This window comes from Nicotiana tabacum, chromosome 13, assembly GCF_000715075.1.
Source record: "Nicotiana tabacum cultivar K326 chromosome 13, ASM71507v2, whole genome shotgun sequence".
In the NCBI taxonomy this organism is placed as follows: Eukaryota; Viridiplantae; Streptophyta; class Magnoliopsida; order Solanales; family Solanaceae; genus Nicotiana; species Nicotiana tabacum.
This window is the reverse complement of record NC_134092.1, coordinates 76,071,849-76,097,115: the sequence shown is the minus strand read 5'-3', so window position 1 is coordinate 76,097,115 and position 25,267 is coordinate 76,071,849. Positions and strand designations below refer to the sequence as shown.

Below are 25,267 nucleotides of genomic sequence, written 5' to 3'. Positions count from 1 at the left end.
TACGAGTAGTGTAAATAGATATGTGTAGATCGCAAGCTAAAGTATGGTAGAGCGACAAGGTTTTAGGAAGACATTAGTAAGGATAAGGAAAGGCGAGTGAGAGGTGACGAGAATGGATAAGTCCTCGGGGTTAAGCCCAGGAAAACAAGAGAGCTAATGGTTTCTCTAAGTTATAGAAAGCTCAGTATAGCCTGAATGAACTCAAAGGAGTCTAAGACTAATAGCATTTAGAAGAGATGGAATGCTGCCCTGGCAGTAGAATAAGGGTGTAATTGTGATAGATAAAGGATGACATTTGGGCCTTCGATTGAGTACTGATTTGAAGAAAAAACACCCCATAAGATGAATCACGTTGGAATACTATAAAAACGGTTATTGAAGTATAGTATCACCCCTAGGTGGATTAGGCAAATCACTTCAGATGTTTCCCGATGAGACGTGAGCTCTAGCGACAGTGTTACATAAGAGGTCAAGTTATCAGTGGTAGATTATGGATCAATATTAAGATGAATCAACAATAGATGGATAAAGTTCCAACGTATGAGAGGAGATAAGGATGTCATTCTTTAGATGAACAATAATAAGGAAGCAGTGAAGGACTTAGATTTATACATATATGATAAGAAGCAAGAGAGTAACCTAGAGTTGGGTAGTATGACCTACCTAGATGCAGTAAAGCCATACGAATAGATAATCGGGTCTATGAAATAAAATATAGCAATATTCGTAAGCTCGACAAAATACCGAGTGAAGAACTTCAGTATACCTATAGATGCCCAGAGGGACATCTTGTCAAGTTCTGTATATGTTCACAAAATGAGGCCTAGAGATTGGCTACGAGCTGGAGGGAAGAGTCGCACATGCGTACATACAAGGAAAAAGTCGTACAGGCTGCATGACAGGAGGTAGCAACAGTTACTAGATTGGAAGAATTCTGACCACAGGCCGTGGTGTGAGAAAGAGGCCTAAAGGTGGGAATGCTCTGGATTTTGGATTTATTCACAGAATAGTTGCGTAGATGGCAAGGACAGTATTAAAACCATTCGTAAAGCTATCCGGTTATAAGATCGATAAGTGCATCACTCAACATTCGAGGACGAATTTTCCAAAAGGGGGAATGATGTTACACCCCGCAGTATTACGTCGATATTACACTCCGCAGTATTGCGACGATGTTACACCCTGTAGTATTGTACGTTGGATTTGTCGTAAGATAATTGACATCAGTTCAAGGACAAGATTATTTTGAGGTTATAAGTATTATGCTATTTCAAATAAATGATAAGTAAATTCGTGAAGGTGAGAGAGTAAGCGAATCGAAGAAAATTCGTCGAAGTTTGACATTTTGAGATAAAATACGGTCCAAGCTATAATACCCCTTATTTATGGACTAGTGCCATATAAGGTACTACATGACCATGATAGTAAAGTGTATAAAGTGTGTTAAAAGTGAGTAGTATTTTAAGTAATTTGACATAAATCTTAATTAAATGAGTAATTAGTTAATTATTTGTTTAATGGGAGATTAACCATGTAATTGGAAATTGGTGGATAAGTTTGGAGGAAACAATACCCCCAACGTGGCAGCAAGGGGTGTAATTGCTAAGACTAAGCAATGACCCTTGATTCATAAAGACTAGGTGGCATATTTAGGACAATTGTTGGCTAAGTCATCACAATAATGGGGCCCACAACCCACAATTTAAAGAGACATTCCTATATCATTAAGAAGGAGATGCATGTTGCTAAGTAATGGATGTAATCTCAAAAGAGAATTCATATGAACCTTTTTAGTGCTACAGCATCATGAGATAAACTTTTAAGGGTGCACGGTACAATCTTTCTCAAGAATATCATACGAATTTTTCCCTATTTCGATCTCGCCGTTACGTGTTTTGTCGTGATTGACGTGTGTTAGAGGGATTGTCAAGAGAATCGACTCACGTATGTTAAGGCTACCCCTTCTTTCTTTTTGGCATAATTCATACGATACAAACGAAACGAGCAAACGCACAACTTTCATAAATGACTCTATTCTTAGAAGTACTCGGGGTGTCTATGTTATTGATTCCCCTTGTGTCTTATTATTACATCTTCTGTTCATGGGTCTCATAAAAATACGTAGTTGATAAAGTTTATCCGAAGGCATATTGATCTTATGATATTCCGAGAAATCTTATTAACGTATTTCTTATGCATTTCATTCATTTATACATGTACATTGACTCATGACCAGATGGCGTTATATACGCGTATATTATATGTATATGGGATATGGGAAAAGGTTACGGCGTTATATACGCACCACCACCTGATCAGCTAGTATACGTTTATGATTTTGCCCACAGTGGCCGAGATGATATGATGGGATACTCTCAGAGGCTTGATGATGTTATGTACGCATATACATATGCATGACATCACATTTATACGCACGTGCATGACATTATAAATGTTTCAGGATTCACAAAGTTGTTTAGACTTACAAGTGGAATTCTTTACTCCACGTTTCTTTTATGTCTTTTATGTACTGATTTTCATGCCTTACATACTCAGTACTTTATTTGTACTGACGTCCCTTTTGCCTGGGGACGCTGTGTTTTATGCCCGCAGGTGCCGATAGACAAGTTGAGAATCCTCCAAGTAGGCTATCAACTCAGTAGAAAGTGTTGGTGCACTCCATTTGCTCCGGAGTTGCCTATTTGGCCAGTATGATTTGGACATGTATTGATTGGTATGGTTGGGCCCTGTCCTGACCTTTATGACATTTATGTACTCTCAGAGGCTTGTAGACAGATGTCATGTATATGGATACTTGTATGGCCTTGTCGGCCTATGGTGTGAGTATACAAATGATCATGTCGGCCTTATAGGCCCGTATGTCATATGTATAAGTCGGTACATCACATTGGGTCGTCCTATGTAGAGTATTTCCCTCATGTTTTATTCTAGTTATCTCACGACAGCCTTTCCGGCTCATTTACCTATGATAGTATGATACGACATATACGTTACGTTGGTACTCGGTTGAGTAAGGTATCGGGTGCCCGTCGCGACCCATCGATTTGGGTCGTGAGTGCAACAATTTCCTTTCGCAATTTCTCTATAAATACAGCTTTTATGAAGGAACTAAGAACTACAATCAAAATTGATCAAGGAATTAGTGAGTTTTGACCTAATTTCAGCTACTTCAATGGCAAATTTATCGATTTTTATTCAGTATGGTGGCCGATGGAATGTGGACAACAGTATTGTAGATTACAATGCCGATGTTGTAATAGTTACTCCAAATATAAGTTTTGAAGATTTTGTAGACGTGATTTCGAAACAACTTATGATAGATACTTCATTGAATGTTATTGAAATCAAATACACTGTCCAAAACGGTTCTCCACCAATAGTGATACACAATAATATGGGTGTATGTGTATATCTTGAGCTGGAAAGAAGCTCGGAATTTACAATGTATCCCCTTTGTATAACATCGAGTGAAAAGGATATGGATATGATCTACTACAATTCAAATTCTATTGTGATTTCCTCAGAGTGTGCACAAAGCTCAGTTATACAGGAGAGATACAATGGCGATACAATTAATATGATTGAGTTTGGGGATGGAGAAGACTGATAGGATACAGAATCTGATGAAAATACAATAATAATTGACCCTCATAACATAGATGTATAGAAGGTCAAATTTATAAAGATAAGGCTACGATAGTCAAAGTCATGAAGCACTTGGTAGTAAAGGAAAAATTCCAGTTTAAGGTGCATAGATCAAGTGAAAGCAGGTATCAAAATATTTACTATATAATTATGTATTTCAATGTATATCGTAGTTGATGTTAGAAGCATAATTATGCAGAAAATAAGTTGCTGCTTGTAAGTCTGTGGTTGTACAGTTTTTAAGTTGTGGTTGTCACCGTGTAGTACTGTATAGTCATTGTATTTTTTCATCTAGTATTGTTAATGGCAGTGTGTATCACTAGATATCATTGTATTTCATGTCGCTCTGTTTATTGATGGAAAAGTTTATATCCTTTTCGTAGGTACTGCCTAGTGTGCATCAATAACAACTGTGATTGGTGTTTTAAGTCTTCGAGCCTGAAAATAGCAAAAATTTTCAAGGTCAGAAATTTTTGGAAACTGCACTCATGCCCGCTGAAAGACAGATCTTACGCACAACGTCAAGCTACTGCAAAACTCATCAACAGTCTTCTGATAGATAAGTATAAAGACCCAAAAATAATATACACTCCTAATGACATAATTGGAGACATGAAAAAGCAGTATGGTCTTCAAATGACATATATGCAAGCATGGAGATCGAAGGAATATGCAGTTCAACTACTGAGAGGGAACCCGAGCGAATCATATGAAAAGCTGCCAAGCTACTTTTATATGCTGGTTCTTACAAATCCTATGTTGGTGGTAAGTTTGAAAAAAATAGAGGAAGACTTGTTCATGTATGCTTTCGTTGCACTATATCTGTCTATAAAAGGATGGCAGTATTGCAAACCGGTTGTTGTTATAGATGGAACATTTCTTAAATTGACATACAGAGGAATCTATGAAATGCAGCGGCAACATTGTATCCACAAGTACCTCACTGTGTCTGCATATGGCATCTATGGAATAATGTAAAAAACAATTACAAGAAGAACCATTTGTAGCTCAAAGACATATTCTTTTCTATGGCCAAAGCATACACAGTTGAGAAGTTTGATTACTATACGGCAGAGGTAGAGAGAATTGATAAGAGGGTCAAAGATTACTTAATCAACGTTGGGTATGAAAGATGGTCTAGAGCACATTCCACTATCAATAGAACATTGACAATAACTTCAAACATTGCGGAGTCGATCAATGCAGCGCTCAAGGCTGCTAGGGAACTTCCAGTACTGCCTTTGCTGGAGTACATAAGGCAATTGATCGGACGATGAAACGTTACAAACCAAAAGAATAAAATAGAGTCATTTACTGATCTTGGAAAAAAATATGATACAATGCTGATGGACAATCTCGAATTGTCACATCGGATGAAGGTATGACTAGAATCTGTAGATATTTGTTCATATAATATGTAACCATGCCGAATTCATGGATCTGTTATATCTTGAACCTTTTATGTGATTCTGTTAAACTAGTGTCCACCTGCACGGCACAGGGAGACCAAATTTATTAAAGCTAACGTTTTCTAATATTTATTGTTTGCACAAAAGCAATATTATAGTGGTCAAGTAATGGAGGGTCTTATCTCTATTACCCGAGGCTTCAGGTTTTTTGTTTCTTTTCAAAGCTGGTTGGTCTACCTCTATTATTTGTTTCTTCTGGGGCATGCAAGAAATTAGTCATTATGTAAGCAAATTGTTCAACTTTTAGGCGACTACCAGCATGTATATAAGGCTTTCAATTTAATGTAGCATCTATGCCTACCCCACTGCTGAAATATTGGGTGGTTTGACATGATATTAAGCTATTTTGAATCTTGTGGGCTCTCCAGTAAATGTGTTTTGAGGGCATCTGCTTTGTCACCACTAATGATAGTTGATAAATTTTATAGGTGACCCCTTCGACGAGTTACTTATATGCAGTACTTGACAAGGGTAAGCAGAGGATGGTATTCCTTAAAGATCGAACTTGCAGCTGTAGAAGGTTTCAGTTGGATGAGCTACCATGTGCACATGCTTGGACAGTATTAAAATACAAATACATTGATCACATTGATTATTACTCGGTGTACTACACCAGAAAGTACCTATTGAAGACCTATGAAATTCTAATTTATCCGGTTCCTGATGAAAGCACATGGAAAATTCCTGTAGAAGTTCTAGATGAAAAAGTCTTGCCATCAGACATGACTAAATCAATAGGAAGGCCAAGGAAGGGGAGGTGCAAGCCAATATCTGAAAGGGAACGAGAAAGGTCGATTTCATATGGACAGTAGGGAGAACAAGATCACAACAGAAAAACTTGTAGAAATAATCCAAAGAGAGGATGAAATATGTCAAACTTAGAATACTTGTTATTTTACTTTACTAAATATCATAGAGATTTAGAAGAATCCAATATATCAAGAACTGTATCAATGCATAATGTCATTTGAATTTTAGAAATAAATAAATATTTGATCTATCATTTAAAATCGTGTTGCAAGTGTATTTTTTAAATTATACATCTGTTGATTAAAAAAAGGTTGTATCAACTATATATCATATTTGTATCTCTTGTGTATCACATATGTATCTCTGTGTATTAGTAAATTATACATCTGTTTGATTAAAAAAGAAGTTGTATCAGCTATGCATCATATTTGTATCATCTATGTTTCTCTTGTGTATCACCTATGTATCTCTGTGTATCGGCTCTTACTCATGTCTGTATTTGTGTAATAACAAAGCTAACTAATAGAAAACAGTCGTAGCAGCTAGAAAACTGTGCAAATAGTTTTAGAAATTTGCAAATAAGAGTGTGGCTTCACCAATACATATTTTGAAACCAAACAAACAGCAGAACTTATTGTGAAGAAACTAACTGTGCAGAAATCCAAAATGACTGTATCATCTATGTATCATGTGTGTATCATATGTGTATCATATCTGTATCATCTGTGTATCATGCGTGTATCTGGAAGAGACAGTGTATCACAAACTACCATATATTTTTCATATCTTGAATTCACAACACAAAATCAAGGAGAAAATACCAAAATAAACTAAACTGCAACACTCCAATATTTCACTAAAACTCATTAAACCTTTATAACAGAACAGACATCTCATTTGCCGTACAAATCTTAAAAGTATTCATAAAATTCAAACACAAACAAATCTGAATGGTCTTACAATAATGACAACATAATAGAACACAATACAAAATAAAATTATTGAGTTCATCCTACAACAATGACAAAGGTAACTACTTCTTCCGCTTCTGCGACTTATTCTGTCGACCAATAATCTCATCATCACTTTGCGTGTTCAATTCCATCTTCTTTCTAGCATAATCCCACAAGAGAGCACCAAATCTGTGCTGGTGTGCATAGGCATTGAATATTTTAGGAGGCGTCTTGCCCTCAATGAAATACTCGGCAATCACTACAAAAATAGACATAACAACAATTATCAAACTGCAGAATCTAAAAACAAAACAGATTGTGTTGAAAGAAATTCATACGCTTCGACTTGTTGAGGCAGTCCTTCAACCAATTTTACATCAAAAGGGGTAATCAAGTCCTTTGATTTGTAGACACTAGTGCGTCAATTGATATCTTTTTTGTTTAAATAGAAATATGTATGCACGAAAAAATGAGGCAGCAACACAGAATACTTGTGCATTGTGTTATGAACTTTGGCTTGATGAGCAGCTCCACCGTGCATAGAGTCATACACATATATGCACCTATCCTTGAAGGACATCACAGCCATTATCCAATGCCATTGTTCCGCAATATTAATTGGCATTAAGTCGTGCTCGACAGTGTGCCATGGAACATTGGCATCCAAGACATACCCCTAAATATACTCTGCAATGACATGTTTCAGATTGCACACTTCACTATCTCCATTTGTATCAATAAACACCTGTCACAACTCATTAATTTTCTCGTCGAAGTACCAATCTGTGGTGATGAATGTTACATATAGGTCTTTGTCCCCTTCTTTCTCAAATAATAGAACAAAACATCAATGTGCTGAAACAAAACATAACAAATAATTAATCACTGAAGGCTCGTAAGCTTTAAGCAGCTACGCTTTTTCAAACTAAATTCACATAAAACAAAGGAAAATGAATGCTCACTACTTCTCTTGTGCGAGGCAAGATAGCAATTAATAATTTGTTCTAACACTGATCACGTGTACACTGGAAATAAATTTTAAAAATAAACTGTAAAAGTAGCTTCTTACATACCGAATCATCCAAAGGCTGACCATTATATGCCAAAGTGTAAAACCATTTTTTGTCTTCAACATGATATACACCAAGATCATAAGCAGGATTGAGTTCACTAACATGGTTCTGGTAAATTACATTCCTGGTAACAGATATACACAAAAGAGATACAGTGATTTAATATAAAATAATGCTACAAATGACAATATATTAAAATATAAAACTACACAAAACTCAGAAGTTGGAAACATACTTCTTTCTGGACTTCCCTTCTTTGACCCACGCACAAATACATTCAACAAAGAGTTGTTAAGGCCAGTTCCAATTTTGCTTTGAAAAGGATGCTTAACAGCATAAATTTATTTTTTTTCTTTCGCTGCAACAACACCAGTACTGGATTCCGAATCAAATACAGTAATGAACGGAGACTGCACGGCCTTTGCAGGACATCTCTTTCTTTTTTCCATTTGCGGCGAAACTTCAGGAAATAATTCAGGTTGGTACAGAACAATCTGAGATTCAGGAACCTCTTTCTCAGATTGTTCCTGCATCTCCCCTGCCGCCTCATCAACACTTGCAGTCACACAAACAACGCCAGTCTGAGATTCGGGAACCTTTTCTTTCTCTGATTCTGCCTCCAACTCCCCTGCCGCCTCATCTGCAGTCTCACCAATAGCGTCAGCATGCGCTACATCTGGTGTGAAAGTTATTTTAGCAACAAACATGTTAACTTTCACATCAGAAGGTTCTTCCATGATATTGACACCTAACTGATATGTTGCATCGAGCACAATATTGTTACGATGATGCGCACTGGTATCTCCTTGAGAATGTGGAACATCTTTGCCTCACTTCCACCGACCTATTTTTTTTAAAAAGAATCGAATTATCAAAAATAACAAAAAAAAAAAAAGGGAAAAGTGCAGAATGCACAACTAAACACACCTTACAACCATCCATGTCAGCATCCTCATTGCCACCAAACTCCATATTGCTCACAAAATTATTATTGTCTTGACGAGCACTGGTGTCTTTCTTTGGATGTGCACCATATTTGTCTTCGCTTGCACCAAACTATTTTTAAAAAAAGGATACAGTAAGTTAACTAAAAAATAAAAGAAAATGCACAATGGAAAAGAAACACATACCTTGGAATTTATCAACTCAAAGACTTCCTTGAATTTATTAGAAACATATTCCATGAAGGACTTTAATTGCTTATGGAGCTACAAAAGGAAACAAATAAGAAAAATAATAGACTTTGTATATACATTTTTAACAAAACTTTCAAAAAAATATATAAAAAACCAATACAAACCTGTTTAATTTCATCTTTCAACTTCTGCAACTCACGGTCATAATCAACAGATTGGACACCCGACGCCTTTTTTGGTGGGACAGGCTCATTAATCTGTTTCGGGGGTGGCGTGACAAAACCATCGCTATCATCAATAGGAAGTTTTCCCCTGTTACGTGATGTCAAATATTTCTGATACTCATCGTTAACTTCAACAGGCAAAATAAATCTCTTTAGCTCTTCAGTTGTAGGAGAAATATTTTAAAACCGCAAATGTAACAAAAAGTGCTTCAGTCCTAGATGTATCAAAGACGTATAAAAATTGTATATTTGATGTATTACAATGAATTACAGTGTATCATATATGTATAACCCATCAATACATAAAAGCTGGCACCTTATTCCCTATGTTGTTGAAGAAACCAGTAGAGAAGTCCTCACGTGTTGGCATGTCTGTCATTTCCCAATTCAATATGCGTGGTATATGATCTCCAACACGAACAACAAACTTTTTATCAACTATAGTGCAACATTCATGGAACCAGACCTGTAGTGCAAGAGAAAATCCACCAATCCTATAAAACTCAGACTTTCTCCTCAACTTGTCCCTCACCGACTTCATTAAAGCTCGAAACGCAATCTTACCCCAGGGAAAGGACACATACTCACCACTCTCGACAAGATAAAAATCACGTTTACTTATAAATGTCTTCTGAGCCTGAGTGGACATTATAAATGTGTTTATAAAATAAATTATTGCAATCTTAATTGCGTCTTCATCAGACTGCCATTTCTTCTTCTCAAAACAATCAATAAGCGACTTCTTTGACACCGCTTCAAAACCAGAAAAATAAGTATCCACCAACCTATTGGGTCAACTGAAGTTACCCTCAACATGTTTATTGCCACAACAGTTTAAACCACTTACAACACTAAATTCCCGAAGACCAAAACGTAAAACACATTCGTCATTCAATTTCACATAAAATTGATCACACTTATCTTGAACCAACTCTCTAAGCATTAAAGAACGAATCAGTTGTGCCTGGATAGCAACTCGAGGTAAATCAAGAAAATAGCCAAAACAGTTTTCCCTAAACATCCAAAGCTGGACATTAGTCAACTTTGACTGTAAAAATGATATGATGTCCACATTAGTGTATGATGTCCAATGAGTAACAGGAAAAGGCTAGAAGATTCAACAATAGAAAAAATATAACTGAAATTGTATGTACCTTATAACTTTTTCTGTCTTTTGAACCTTACTTTTTTTTAGTTGGACACACAAATTCACTTTGTCCTCCAACGGCACGTTTTCTCTTACGTTCAACATCATCCATTCTAACTCTTTTGCTCTTCTTTTTCTCAGATTGTCCAACAACATCCTTTCGAGATTCTAACACTTTAACATTGTCGGAACGATTTTGTCTTCCCATATTTCGTTTATCAATCGATTTCTTAACTAAAACTGGGGTTGAATGAGGAGATAAACTCATCGACCTAGTTTCTCTTCTCATGTTGCTCGATTTCTCAATTGAAACCGACTTTGAATAAGGTGATGAACTCATCAAACGAGTTTGTCTTGTCATATTGCTCTGTTTCACAATTGAAACTAGGTTCAATGAAAAAAAAATTAAAAAAAAATTATACGAACAAACGGTTACAAAATTTTGTGAAGAAATTGATACAAAACTCAACCAAAACTAACAAAATCATCTATAACAGATACATACGATGAACTCTAACTAAACAATTTAGTCACAAAAAGCCTAAAAAAAGCAACATCGCTTCTCCAAAAATACGTGCAATCCAAAAAAATATACAAAACAAGAGATTTTCTATTCCAAATTACTTGGAAGCAGACGAAAATAACCGCAAATGTATCTTATTTTGTCGTCAATTTCAGCAATTTTAGTTCAATTTAGCAAAAAATCGCATATATATATATATATATATATATATATATATATATATATATATATATATATATATATAGAGAGAGAGAGAGAGAGAGAGAGAGAGTGAAAACTTAGAGAAGAGAACGGTGTCTGTATTACAAAAATAATGGATACAAAAAAACTGATATTAATTGAAACTATTTGGGCCCAAAATGACATTTGGGCCTTTTTTAGTAGATATTTTGTTATGAGCTATTTTTGGTTGGGAAAGTTTATAGAGTGACAGTTTGGGTAATTTTCCCTTGTAAAAACTCAAATTGAGATTCCTTAAGTTTGGTAGACTAGAAATTCTCCCAAAAGTGATTATATTCAAGAAGTCATGGATAATATGGATATCCATATTATCCGCCTCACCCATATCCGACCTGACCCGTCCGTTTGCCACCCCTATTAACAACTAATAAAAAAAAATGGGCTCATTAACAGCTAAAAGGTATACCCATGAAGTTGACTATATATAAAGCGTTCAAACAAGACTATCCAAAAGATGACGAACCTGGAAATATAGAACAAAACTTTGAATGCCCAGAAACTAGTACAAAATACAATATATTGCATCTTCTTGTTGGTTCGGAATAATATGAAACATCCTCAATTTTCTGCCTAACTGCAAAAAATGCCTCTACTAAAAGAACAATACAAGGAGTTATTAGCACCCTATGACACAACAGAATGGTCAATTTATCTAGCCTCCATTTGTGCCCCTCAGCAATCAACAACTGCAAACTGAAAGAATTAAGGGAAACAGCCCTAACTCCAACAAAAAAGGGCCTGAATTGTCTACTTCTCTCTTGTAGTGTTTATTCACATCAGTATGTGAAACACCATTATATTAGTAGGGACCCATGGGTGGCATACCAAATGGAGGCATGGGAGGCATTCCCATTCCACCCATTGGAGGTGGTGGTGGTGGAGCAAAGCCTCCTCCCATACCCGGTGGAGCAGGCAAAGCCAGGGGCAGCAGCTGTGCATACATATTCTGCAACCAAAATGAGAATAAGGTTAGCAATGGCTTATTTACAACATGATGTTGACCTTATCAAAAGCTTTAGCAATGTTGGTTATGTTCCAGACCATAAAGCAGTAAACTAGCAATTGCTTGCTATATAGATTACACAATGAATACCTGCTGCTTCATAACGTCCTTCTCTTCATTCTCTTTGGCTTTTGCTTCATTTTGAGCCTCAATTTTATCTTTTATTAGCTCATCAACCTTGCCAGTGTATTCGCGAATAAACTGCAAAAGAGACAGAGAGAGAGAGCTCCAAATCAGAAACTAGTTGCAGGTTACACTAGATATCAACAAGCAATAGAAAATCAGTAAACTGAAGCAGACAGCAAAACGATTACCACAAATGATATAAGCTAGGACATAATAATGATATGGCATGCGAGGCATCTTTATATTTCTGATATTTGCCCACATCATAGTGAACGACTATAAACAGGAAATAATCAGGAATAGAGCTCCAGAAGAGATGCATAAGAATATCATGTGAAACAGACCCAAGGGAAACACAAACCCCCCCTTTTCTATTTTTTTGGTAAGTACAGATTGGTTTTTCTAGAATGAACCAGACATCCTTGTAACCCTGGCAAGGATAGGCTGCAAGGATGCACTAGCATACACATCCATCAGAGTTAAAGGGCTAAATGTCCAGAAGGACAATGAATGGATAAGAATTTTCTCCTTGAAAGAAGATAAGCAAGCCACACACATACACACAGGCTTAGGACAGAGAGTCAGTGTGTAACCTGTAACAGGTACGGGAATGCAAAGTCGATCATATTATTCATCCACGCAAGCTCAAGGGCAACATCCGGGCTAATCAAATCATAACAAACAAACAGGCACGATGCAAAGCATTCTTTCTTCCCCTGCAAGAGCATATAACAAGAATTTGAAGCTTGAACCCACTTTCCATCAATTTTGTATAATATTTAAAGATAAACAAATAGCCAAAACTCACAATTTTCAGATATCAGTTATTACAAGTTAGACATGCATTAACCAATGCAAAAATAAATGCTCTCCAAGTTACGTAGACTTTTCCAGACCAGAAATAACACTTCCAAGTAAAATATGACCAATTCTCCTGAATCTTTCCCAAGCAATAAATACATTATGCATCTGGCACTCCCAAATTTATCTCCACTACCTTTTCCTTACCATGAGCTGATTCTTTCATGTTCTAAGAAATTTTCTTTTTGACGAATTGGTTGGAGTTCTTGGGTGTCCTCCAACACTATATACAATTGAAACCCCAAATACGTCAAGATCATCTTCGCCAGCAATACTATTAACTTTTTCCATTTTCTGTATTCTCACTAACCCTTTTCTGTTGGTTTGTTTTTGTCTGTGTGTGTGTGTATGGTGGTGGTTGTGGGTAGGGGGGGGGTATGGATGATTTTTACCACAGTTACCTGTTCAATGAAATAAACAAGCAAATCTTCAGCAAGTTCACGATCCCCGGATTGTGAGGCAGTCTCCATTGCATCTTTGTAAAGATTATCTTTCTTCGACAAAGCACTGGATTGCTTCCATCGACCAGCCCTTTTATAGATATAAGCAGCAACCCGCCTCATCTCAAGAAGCTCATGTTTCTCTATCTGCTCACTCAGCCAAAGAGAAGTGGAATTATTATCAGATATCTGATAGATACAATGGAAGGCAACTTGGTGAAACTATCCTTTACCTTCTGCGCAAGGCCAATCTGGTCAAAGTTATCATGCAAATCAACTGATTCACGTAATCTATCATAGTCTTCTTCTTCAACATAAATCTCATTAAGGGCCTCGTTGACAGCAGAAACATTGTTACTTTGAACAGCAATCATGTAAGGCTTCACTAGGCGAAGATGACCAGCCTGTTATCCATCACAACAGAAAAAGATATAAGGAGAAAAGGAGGGGTTAACATCAAACAATCTAATCCAACAATCCTTGTAAGTAAATAAGGCTTCTAGGAAAGCGAGACCTTTCTCATTATGTCGACTACACGGGTGTGGTCCACCCTAAGTGCAAGAACATTTAAAAGATCATTGATAAGATCAGGATGCTCTTGCAAATAGAAATGGACGGCCTTGTAATAAAGCTCCACATTAGCAACTTTGACAACAATATCTTTGAACTGCATATGATCCCAAGCATCCGGAGAATGATTCATGACAGTAGTGGCAGCATTGTCAAATTCATCATATTGGATATACAAATATGTAAGTTCTTTCCAGTGTTGATGCTCATCACAGGCACGGATAAGCTTGGGAATGTTGAGACGGGTGGAAAATAACTTAATGTGTTCCATGAGCTTCTCGTAACGGTATCTGGCATAAAGGACGCCAAGTTCTGTGAAAATACCCATATGGGCACGCTCCAAACCCAGCCCACTCTCCATAAGGGAGATCAATTCATTGAAACATCCTCTGTTTTGGTAATATTCACTCACTTCCTCCAGATCATCCACCTGCCAAAGCAAAAGCAGATACAACCTTTCAACAGTATTCCAGGTAATCTCAATGCAATTTAAATAAGAATGTTGACACAGAAATATAAACAAGGATCCCTGGTCAGTAACTTATGAAACACAATGCTAAGTTACCTGTACGATAATGTTAAGCCCACAAATCTGAGCTAAGCGGAACTCTTCAGCGTCAACACAAGCAAAGCAGACTTCTTTCCACGTTTTTGCACTATTTGCTTTACGTGCTGCATCAACAGCACCTTGGAACTGATTTAGCTTCACAAGTGTACTAGCCAACTTGGCCCAGTTAGAAATAAAAGCAAATATGATCTTTGCAGCCTCATATAAGGCTTCATCATACAACCGGTCACCAACATTCGGTAGATTAGCAACATTTGGCATGAGAATGAACTCTTCAATGTCGCTCAATCGATCTATTTTAGCATATGCATAGATTAGTTCACTGTCAACCTTAGGCTCTTTTGACTTCTGCCTTACCATCAGCAGATACTTCACCAAATCATGGTAAACATCCGCATCCTCTGCAGCACGAATGACATCCAAAAATTGGGTGGTATCATCTGCACGAATAAACGACTCAATAGCATCACTGATTAATCCTTCTCTCAGTTGAGCTTTAGCCACTTGGCTCCAAACAGCATCTTCTTCAACTCGGAAGGCAAACTCCACAGCCCGATTTATATCGCGGATATTATCTAGCAGAACATTGGCAGCCTGGACATTCAAATTGAACTTCTTGAAGATTGCAAATGCTTCTTCATAAAGTTGGGCTTCTACAGCTACCTCCCCTACTGCAGGTCCATCAAAATTATCAAGCCTGTTGATATAGTCCATAACTCTTGAAGGATCAGCTTTAATGGCTGTCAAGATAAGCAAGTTTTGCAGATTAAAGTTCCCACTGAATGCAGAGTTCTGGAGCACAATCTTTTCAAGAAGCTCAATCAGTTCATGCGGAAGATCGGCAGTCATGAAAGCTTTAACAGCAGCAGAAACTTGTTCTGGGCTTTTGCTCTCAGACAGAGCAGTGGAGACAACTTGATCAATAAGCTGCCTTCTGAACTCGTTTTCAGGGTTAAGAACCTTCTCCCAAAGGTCAGCATCCATCCTCTCAACGACATACCTAAAAAGATTAGGACAATTTGGTTTGTTCTCCTCTAGACATCTGACAAATCAGCAGTTACAGAACAACTAACTACACGAATAACAAACCTGGCTTGCAGTTTGAACAAAGAGTTCTTGTTTGTTACATTGATAAGTTCATCATCACAGTTCCCTCTCCGATATGCAACAACAGCTAGGGTAGGATCGCGCTTCTCACAATATTTACCCACAACATGTGAATCATAATATGGATTGGTCGTCAGGAAGTGCTCCGGGTTATTGTTGCTATCTATGATGATCTTACCCAGAGCATTGTGTACATGCACATCTTGGCTTCCTTCACTCACAAGATGTTCCAAAAACTGAGTAAGCAGTCGGAGGCGGTTCCTGACAACCAAGAGCAAAAGCTTAACATGCTGTAGTTTACCGAGACCAACTTTAAAATAACTGTACCAGATATAAAAAATAAAAAAAAAATTTAAAAAAAAAAGAACCTCTTTTCACATTCATCCACAAGTGGCTCAACAGGAAGCAGAGAACGAACGGAAAGGATCAAGCCTTTAATAAAATCCTCAGGACACTCATCATCCAATAACTGTCCCACAACTAAAGGAGCGTTTCCTGGGTTGACCTATACAACGGCAGATAAAAGTTCGTAAGTCATATTTGCAAAAACTTCAATAAATCAAGTCGTACACAGAAATCATACTGACCTTTTGGACATAACCTTCAATGTACCGTAGCATATTGTTGGTATAGAGGTAGTGTGTGAGATCAGGAACAAAACCAAAGCGGTCACAAACATTAATAAGAGGCCGAGCATCGGGAAGTTTGGCTTCCATCAAGAAGTTCTTCGTCTTTTCAGGGTCATAGAAGTTTGATTCTCTTGTGACGCGCTCAACCTCCTTGATTTGTCCGGTCCTGGCAGCTGCCTCAATATATTTGAAGTGAATATCAGGATCCTCACTGCAGGAAATAAAAAATGAGTGGTTGACCAAGCCAGCCAAAATATCAAAACAAGTGATTGATAAAAGTTAGCAAAATGTCAAGATGTCCTCTCCAAGAATACGTACCTGGAACTCAAATATGATCCCAAGAAGAAGTACAACCCATCATAAGACTTGAATTGCTCAAAAAGCTTTATGCAGGCATCAACACCCAACTGCTCACAATACTCTTTTGCAACCTGCAATACCACATGGCACAATCAGATATGTTGCTATGGGTATGGTTTGTAACAAATTAGGGCAGAAAAATAAAACTGCAATCACAAACAACTATAAAGAAAAAAAAAGGATTTTATTGATAAATATTGCGAGTTACAACTCTGTTTATCCCTTGATTCTTCCTCCGGATTGTTATTCGTGATTCGAGGGCTGCATCAGCATATTCTCGAACGTAGGATAATGCGGACCTCTATGAATTATTTGATCTCCGTGAAAGTCGATCATTGTGTGGATGTTCTTCTTGAAGTATTTGATTATCAAGAAGAACATCTATAGATCACGATATTATTTTATGCCTCGACCCCTTTGTGAATATCCCGAGAATTTATGGGATTTTCTTAGATGACCTCAATTTGCGAGATGCTTTCAAAGGGAATACATAACCCTTTTTTATAGGAGCAACCTAGGGTTAGAGTAGAGTATATGCGAACCTAGGGTTCGAGGGCTGGATCAGCATATTCTTGAACGTAGGATAATGCGGACCTCTATGAATTATTTGATCTCCATGATAGTCGATCATTGTGTGGATGTTCTTCTTGAAGTATTTGATTATCAAGAAGAACATCTATAGATCACGACATTATTTTATGCCTTGACCCCTTTGTGAATATCCTGAGAATTTATGGGATTTTCTGAGATGACCTCAATTTACAAGATGCTTTCAAAGGGAATACGTAACCCTTTTTATAGGAGCAACCTAGGGTTAGGGTAGAGTAGCCTCCAAAGTTAGAGTTTTTGAGAGTAGCCTCCAAGCAACCCTAATAGACTCCTAGAATTGCAGGAGTCTTCTCGTAGTATCTTGAATTTAGGATTTTGCTTGATCCGTTAAAATTTCGATGTCTACGGGTATGTTACACAGCCCAGAAAATAACAATTTCATATAATGTAAAAACAAGCTCTGATCGCATGATTCAGGAATCTCTAATTTAATTCCAGCACACAGACTTCGGTGCAAAAACATATAACAAACCAAAATGAGCACCTGAACAATTATTTGGAGGTTGCCTTTGATATTGATCACTAGGAGGTCTTTCATGCACTCAAGAGCCCATTCACGCGAAAGAGTCCCAAAGAACTCAACCAGAGCCTGAGACAAACAATATAGTTAAGTAAAAGTCCACACTCTCCAAAGAACAAGTCAATGTAATCTATAGAGCATAACAACCTGAGGCTCAATCGCATGTGTGTTCACAATGACACGCTTGATATCGGGGAGCTCAGAATAGTGCTGCAGAAATAATACACCAATTAACCAACTTGCAGTCAGATGAAAGTAAAGGCAAATGCGGAAAACCATTCAACCTGCAGAGCCCGCACATAAAGACCAGCTTTTTCACAAAGTTGAGCAATTCGAGGTCGATCATAGTGACTGAACATTCCATTTGCTAATATAGCATCTGCTACATTGGGGAAAGTCACAAGATTGATTTCCAATACCTGTGCAGTGGAGACATTAAAATCTAAACAAAATGCAAAAACAGCAAGATGTCCTACAGAAGAGAAAAGAAACCTTAGTCTGCAAAAAACCATGTTCTGGAAGGTTAGGTTTCAGAACATCCAACAAAAATGCTGTTGCTTCGCGGATCAAGTTCCTCTGATGACAAGAAAAAAAAAGAGAATCCTCATCAGCTATATGTTGCACCCAGTAGAAAATGGTAAAAAAATTCTAAAACACCTAGTTTAAAAGCCCATAACAGGGAGAAGATTGGAATGAACTGTGTCAGCATAACAGTAAACAAGCATTTTGACATCATTAAGAAACCAATTAACCTGGAGAAAAAGGTCAGTGATTGTATTATAATCAACTGGACAACCTCCCTCCATTTGGGACATCATGAGTGCAAAGTTAACAGCTCCCTGCATATACAGCCACAATTATTCAAATTAATCCACCAACAAAGCACCATCTGGAGAAGTTGTGTTGATTTTTGCTTCAAGAAAGAAGCATTTTTACCAACATGAGAGCAGAATATCAAAGAGATGTCTAAAGATGAAAACAATCAAAGCAATTGTTTTCTCCATAAATTATGGGCAGGTGAAATCCGAAAGTGTCTAAGATTCAAAACTATTGACTTCCAAATGATGGGAAAACTATGTAATCGCATGAAGCTTGCAGAGAAAGATGGGAAATTGACAATTTATTAATTTTGATAAACCACTCTCTACATACCTGAGGATCAGATCGAAGAATTGTTTGCAGGAGGAACAGATAGTCAGGTGTATATCCAACCTATATCAACAAACAACTTTTCTAATTACCAACCTCAAATACACTTCATAGAAACGCTTGGACTGTGTAAAACATACATGGCAGCTCAGGCCAAATAAAAACTTTACGTGATGACATCAGCAAAAATGCTTCACTAACCTGTTTGGAATATATCAGAATCTTGTCAAACTCCCTGCGCTCAGCAAAAGCAGCGACAACTTTTGGAGTTGCTCTTGCTTTGATGTATATCTTCAAGGCAAGGTCATTATCAACAGTCTACATAAAAAAGTTTGCAGCTGCTGTCAGCACCTTAATCGATTGAAGTGGTGAACAGAAAAACACTAGTTATGTTGAATTCTTGTTGAATTCAAAGTTTAACCTTCACAAGGTCGCCAAGATCCTCACTGCACTCCAACTTATCCTCAGCTAACCAGTTCTCCAAAAGGTTCTTCTTATTTTGGTTGACAACAAGGCGTGACAGTTCTAATGACTCAAAAGCATTGAGCTTCCCTTTTGTCAAAAGTGTCCCAAAGTACTGCAAAAGAGGAGGTGTTTGCCCTGGTTGAACAGGAACACTCTGCAACAAGACGAAAAGACACATAAATACAATGTGCATAATTTGCACAATAAGATGAGGAACAATCAGTTTATTCTTGAAACTAGACCTTGATGAGCAATAAAAATTGAGGGAACAAAATCATTACCTGAAATTTGGCAATAGTATCAGGCGTCCGGAGTATGCCCTGAGGTGATTCAGCAGCAAGCTCAGCAGCCTCTTTGTACTTGGTTTGAGCAAACAACTCTTGAAACCGCTGGACGACCTGAGACAGAAATAAATAGATATAAGACCATTGTAAGAAACAGACAGCAACATAATTCCCCCATGTTGATTCCATCAGAGTCAACAGCTTCTGACAAGATTGTCAAGCTGACTGCTGACAACAAAAAGGGATTAGCCTCGTCAAATCTAGTCCTAGCAGATGATCGCAATGACAATCTATTTTAGTACTTCTCAATTTAGAGAAGGAAGAGTTTCAAGAACAAAAACCAAGCTGTAGAATGAACTAGTTAACAGTGTTAGAGAGTTCTACAGGAAAGAGATCCCCTACACCTAAAGAAAAGGGCAGAATGCCCTCCCATCGCAAAAATCATTTCAGAACAATGATATATCGAGAATAATATATCCACTTACCAAATTCTCAGCACCTGGAAGGTTTCCTCTTTTAGCAAGATTGACAGCAAGCTCCAGATTGTTCAACTGCAACATGTGTACGAATTTGACAGCTTACAGGATTCATCCTCAATTTACACTTCCAGAAACAAAATTGTAACAAAATGTGTGGTCGCAGAATGCAAAGAAAATAAACATACTTGGCCACTGATAAAAGGTATAATAGTTGTTTCATTTACTGTGGCTAGCAACACTTGGCCTCGCCTGTTGACGGCATAAAACCCACCAACTGACGAAGCTTCAGCTGTCAGGAAAATAGGGTCTGGGCTAATCCTATTTCTGTAAACTGCAGTAGCTGTTTCCAGGTCATAGACAAAAAGAAGCCCAAGCTTTGTGATGACAAAAATTAAACTATACTTATGAGATATCTGCGAAAGAAACGGATAATTGTGTCACAAAAAAACTGAATTTAAAATACAAAAACACAAGACAAAGCGACAGACCCCAGAAAGGGAAGGCAACTGTTACCTGCATGGCAACTGGGAAATCATCAGCAAAATCTGGAGGGAAGAAAAGATCCGCCTGTTTTTTTGTAAATGAGGGTTTCCCTGCAAATATTTATCACATTAAAAAAAAGGAGGAAGTTATATCAGGCAATTCTCACCACAATGTTAGTAATAACTGTCAAGGTTAAGAAAGTGGGGAAAGGAAAATAGGACACGTCATATTAACCTGGCTGGGCTCCTAGCTCAATGACATGCAACTTTGATACAACCTGTCCAGCATTCAAGCTTCTCGTGGCAAAAGAAATGAGTATGGAATCCCTATCACTTTCAGGTACCTGATTAAAGCACACAGCGGTCACAACAGGAAAACAAGGAAGCAATGCCAGGAAAAGAATTAGCAAATTGTATGGAGGAGCTTTTCTCACTCTGAATGATGCAAATGATGCAGCGTGTGCCTCGAGGGATTGACTCCGTTGCTGATCAACTGAAAATAGTTGCATATTTCCTTTGACCAGTTGGGGCCTCTAATGATATGGAGGAAAATGGTAAAGTCAAATGACGAAAGAGCATCTCCTTTGAACACTGAATTGGAGAAATCATCAAAACAGTAATGTCTACACCTAGAACACATTTCAATGAAAGTTTAAAAAGCCAGTTGTTTGAGCTTTAAATTGGTGTGGAATAAACCTTGTTAATATCATAATTTGCAGCCATTCATCAACATAGTCTAGTGCATATAACAGATGGGCCACCTTTGGCCAGGTTGCGCTGCAGCTGAAAGCATCCAACATTCAGGCAACAAAAGTACTGTGTAATACCAGTACTATGGCCAAGGCACTAACATGCAAGTTTCCTTTTCATACAATACCGTAATAGAGATTGAGAATGACATACAATCAGCAAGTTATAAAACAAAAAAGAATTAGGGTAGACGGAGCAACGCAGAAACATTACATAATGAAATGATTGAGAAAAAGTAACACAACATTAAAGCCTCATATGACCTTTCCTGGCTTTTCCCTCGTTGATTATACTTTGGGAAGGGGTTAGATGATAAAAACAAAGTCTGCTATCAAAATAAAACATCAAAACTATCATTATCAGTGCAGGTTAACAACATTACACACCTCCGGTGAACCTGGGGCAATACCAATCAAAACCAACCATTTCTCTGAAGGATCACAACGATAATTGATTATTTGGTTATTGGCTAGGTTGGCTGTTCTATCAAACATCTTTACAGGCTCAGTATCACCTGATAAAGACAATACGGACATCTTAAAGACAGAGAACACCAACCATCATTCCAAAAGAATGGCCATAAAAAGTAATGAACACAAAATTAGACCTTTATCCACTCAAACAAGTGGAACAAAAATTGGTAAACATTATCAGTGGAAAGGGGAACTGTCTCACCTTCAATTGGCCAATGATAGACTGAGGTTTGTGTGACAATTCCTATAATCTTCGGGGTAATCCACTTCCAGAAAACAACCTAAACATAACACGCAATGAGAGTTATATCACAATCAAAATCCCCAAAGAATGCAACAAACTAATATTAAATAATAAAAAAAGAATTCATGGGGATATTTATTACCTGCTCGGGCATCTGATGTGACTTCATTTTCTGCTTTGCCTCAATATTAAAAATTTGTAAGTGATCTTGAGTAGTTCCTGGTACTTGAGCTTCAAGAGGAGAAAGAAGACAGAATTGCTTCATCAAGAAACGTATTTTAACGAAATCCAAAGTGGAAGAGCTGTCCCATCAGCTTATAATTTCCTCTTTGCCACTTATAAGACGTATATGGATGAAGGAAAACAAGATCCCCAGTAATTCAATGCTTCGCCATTGAATTAAAAAATTCTTTGAAGAAAACAACAAAAAAATCCACCAACCCTTTAAGCAATGGAGGTAAACAAAGTAACGTGGTAAAAGTGATTTGTCCAAACTACAGCGGATTGGTCCTCATTTAGAAGTCAACGTACCCAGAGCGCCATTAGACAAGATATATATGTCTTGGATGAAGATTTTATGAACATTCAATTCAAAGATCTCGATGTTCTACTTAAGCTAACAACTGCAATAGCCACTATCATATTGACTTTGTCTCGACTTAAATGCAGTCAGAGGCGGATACACGATTTGAAGTTTATGAGTATTGGATTCTTGCCCTTTTGAGTTATGGGTTCTAAATTAATAATGTGTACATATTAAGGATTCGGGCCAAAGCTACTGGGTCAGCTGAATCCATACCGTCAACTCTACATCTGCCTCTGAATGCAGTAGTCATCAGAGACCTAAACATATTCCATAATCGCATTGTTTCCTCTAGATGTTAAGCCGTGTTATCAAAGGCACGCTTAAGCCCTGAAGCGAGGCTCAAAACATGTTGAGCGCGTCCCCTCGCTTAGCGGGCGCTTCAGTGTTGTCATCAAGACTCTAAGGCATACTTTTCCTTGCCAATGAGCGTAATACTGAAGAGGCGACGTTAAACAATTGATATTTTACTTTATCGTAAATTTTTTCAATTTCATTATCCATATATTTGGTATTCATGCTTATAGATATTAGTCTTGGACTACACATACATATTTGTAGTTTTTCTCCATTTGCGCCGTTCTTCATTAAAGTTCACGCTGTATTTGCGATTTGCGCTTAATGCCTGAACAGTCCTTAGAGTTTTTTTGCACTTTTCGCCTTTGATAACACTGATGTTAAGAATCAAAGACATTTTGCAGATAAAACTTCATATATACACGTTAAATTATATTGTTTGACTTTTTTACTGAAGCTTCAAATTTCTTTCACATTGATAATAAAAAGTTTTTTAGTATGAATAACCAAACAAACTGCCGTCGGTTAATTCGTATAGCATCAGCAATTCAAGCATCCCAACTGCAAGCAAATCAATTACTCTAGCCAATGATAGAACGAACATTCAGTAAGTAATCTAAAAGTTTCCTCAGCAAAGATACAATTATACCTTTTAGAGCCAAAATTCTGGAATTGGGATTCATAAGAGCAGAGTCAGCAGTAATAGGGCGGCGCAAAGGCTGCATTGGCATATTCATATCAACAATCACCACACTATTTTGTGGTGCCGTCTCTCGAACACATATATACTTGTCTGATTCCATGGTAACATTTGTGAATGTGATGAACTGCGGGTTCACCCCTATACTTGACAACTGCAACACCAAGTCATATAATAACCAAATTTCAATCCAAAATTTTACACTTAGCAAATTCAACATAATGTCATAATTTAGGTCGCAGATCCAGATCTGATAATTAACTAAATACCAGAGACTAAAAGAGTAGATAGAACGATACAATTATTAAAAAATGCGAGGAAGAGAAATTAGAATTGATTACTGTAAGGGCCTCTTTCATAGTGATCGGAGCATTAGCAGCCGCCATGATGGAGATCTGCGAGACTAAGGAATGGGCCGATTAGGTACAAGGGAGAGGAGATTTTAAAAAAAGAAACCCGGGAACCCTCCGAGACGAAACGTACAAGGGAGAAGGAGATCGAGAGAGCGAGAGAGAGAGAATACAGAGGGGTAGAGGGTTCTTCAAATCGAAAATGCGTTGGTGAAGCACTGGGCTTCTGTATTATAGTTAAAGGAGTGGCGTGTCTAAAATAATGTTCAACGATGGGGAAGGTGGAATCTTGGGTTGCCGAGAAATAAATTGTTGAATTCTAACTAGAGTATGTCCCTGTCTGTGCATCTATGAAAAATAAAATAAAATAAAATATCTGAAATTGATGAAAAGACGTTAGGTGTTACTTCTACTATTATATATAAGAGAGGATAACAGCCGACGGTCAACATGCTTGGCACATAAAGGGCGTTTTAGTAATTTCAGTTAAAATATAGCAATATAATTGCTTTATTTTACCGTAATTTAAACCTAATCTTTTAAGTGATTTGACTAAATTGCCCCTAGGCTTATTTCATCAAACATCGCCACGCTTCTACACTCCAATCCCTCACGTGAGCCTCAACGTCCCACCCCACCCAACTTTCTTCCTAATAGTTGAGTGATGCACCTAGAAGTACCATTTATCTTTCTCATTTCTTTATTTGATTTATATTGTTTCAGTGTTGATTGATCAGAGTAGGGGTGCATAAAAATCCGAAAAATCGACCCAAACCGAAAACCAAACCAAACCGACCAAAAAAACCGATATTTTTAGGTTTGGTTTGGTTTGGTTTTAAATTTTAAAAACCGATCAAATTTGGTTTGGTTTTGGTTTTAATAAAAAAAAAACCGAACCAACTATAAAAGTAGCTATTTAAATTTATTATTACACCTATATATATGTATATTTTTATATAAAGTTTCTAAAATTTTATGGTACATATTAGTCATTTGTATTTTTAGTCTAGTTCTTTGCTATTATAATAATCTAATTA

At 37.3% G+C, this 25,267-nt stretch overlaps 2 protein-coding genes across 3 annotated transcripts; one reads left to right on the top strand and one right to left on the bottom strand.

The window, feature by feature from the left end:
• Window positions 1-4,694: 4,694 nt before the first annotated feature.
• LOC107828052 (uncharacterized) lies at window positions 4,695-5,947 on the top strand. Its single transcript, XM_016655298.1, has 2 exons — window positions 4,695-4,898; window positions 5,564-5,947. Exons 1-2 carry the CDS (start codon window positions 4,695-4,697, stop codon window positions 5,945-5,947), a joined length of 588 nt encoding a protein of 195 aa, XP_016510784.1.
• A 5,717-nt stretch (window positions 5,948-11,664) lies between these two features.
• On the bottom strand, window positions 11,665-24,612 carry LOC107828053 (clathrin heavy chain 1-like). 2 transcript variants are annotated; one of them, XM_075228045.1, is made up of 30 exons: window positions 24,222-24,593; window positions 23,830-24,034; window positions 22,443-22,531; window positions 22,259-22,337; window positions 21,970-22,097; window positions 21,268-21,366; window positions 21,069-21,177; window positions 20,865-20,944; window positions 20,537-20,764; window positions 20,358-20,423; window positions 19,870-19,986; window positions 19,545-19,742; window positions 19,325-19,441; window positions 19,127-19,186; window positions 18,727-18,813; window positions 18,467-18,550; window positions 18,259-18,393; window positions 18,122-18,184; window positions 17,939-18,043; window positions 16,804-16,916; window positions 16,444-16,696; window positions 16,225-16,361; window positions 15,839-16,117; window positions 14,747-15,749; window positions 14,126-14,611; window positions 13,845-14,015; window positions 13,573-13,758; window positions 12,904-13,026; window positions 12,275-12,385; window positions 11,665-12,127 (listed from the first exon to the last, which is right to left on the bottom strand). In XM_075228045.1, exons 1-30 carry the CDS (start codon window positions 24,264-24,266, stop codon window positions 11,981-11,983), a joined length of 5,103 nt encoding a protein of 1,700 aa, XP_075084146.1. In that variant the 5' UTR covers window positions 24,267-24,593; the 3' UTR covers window positions 11,665-11,980. The 2 variants fall into 2 exon arrangements, with proteins under 2 accessions (XP_075084146.1, XP_075084147.1); XM_075228046.1 differs by lacking the exon at window positions 21,970-22,097 and having other exon boundaries at window positions 24,222-24,612.
• Between the last annotated feature and the right edge of the window lie 655 nt (window positions 24,613-25,267).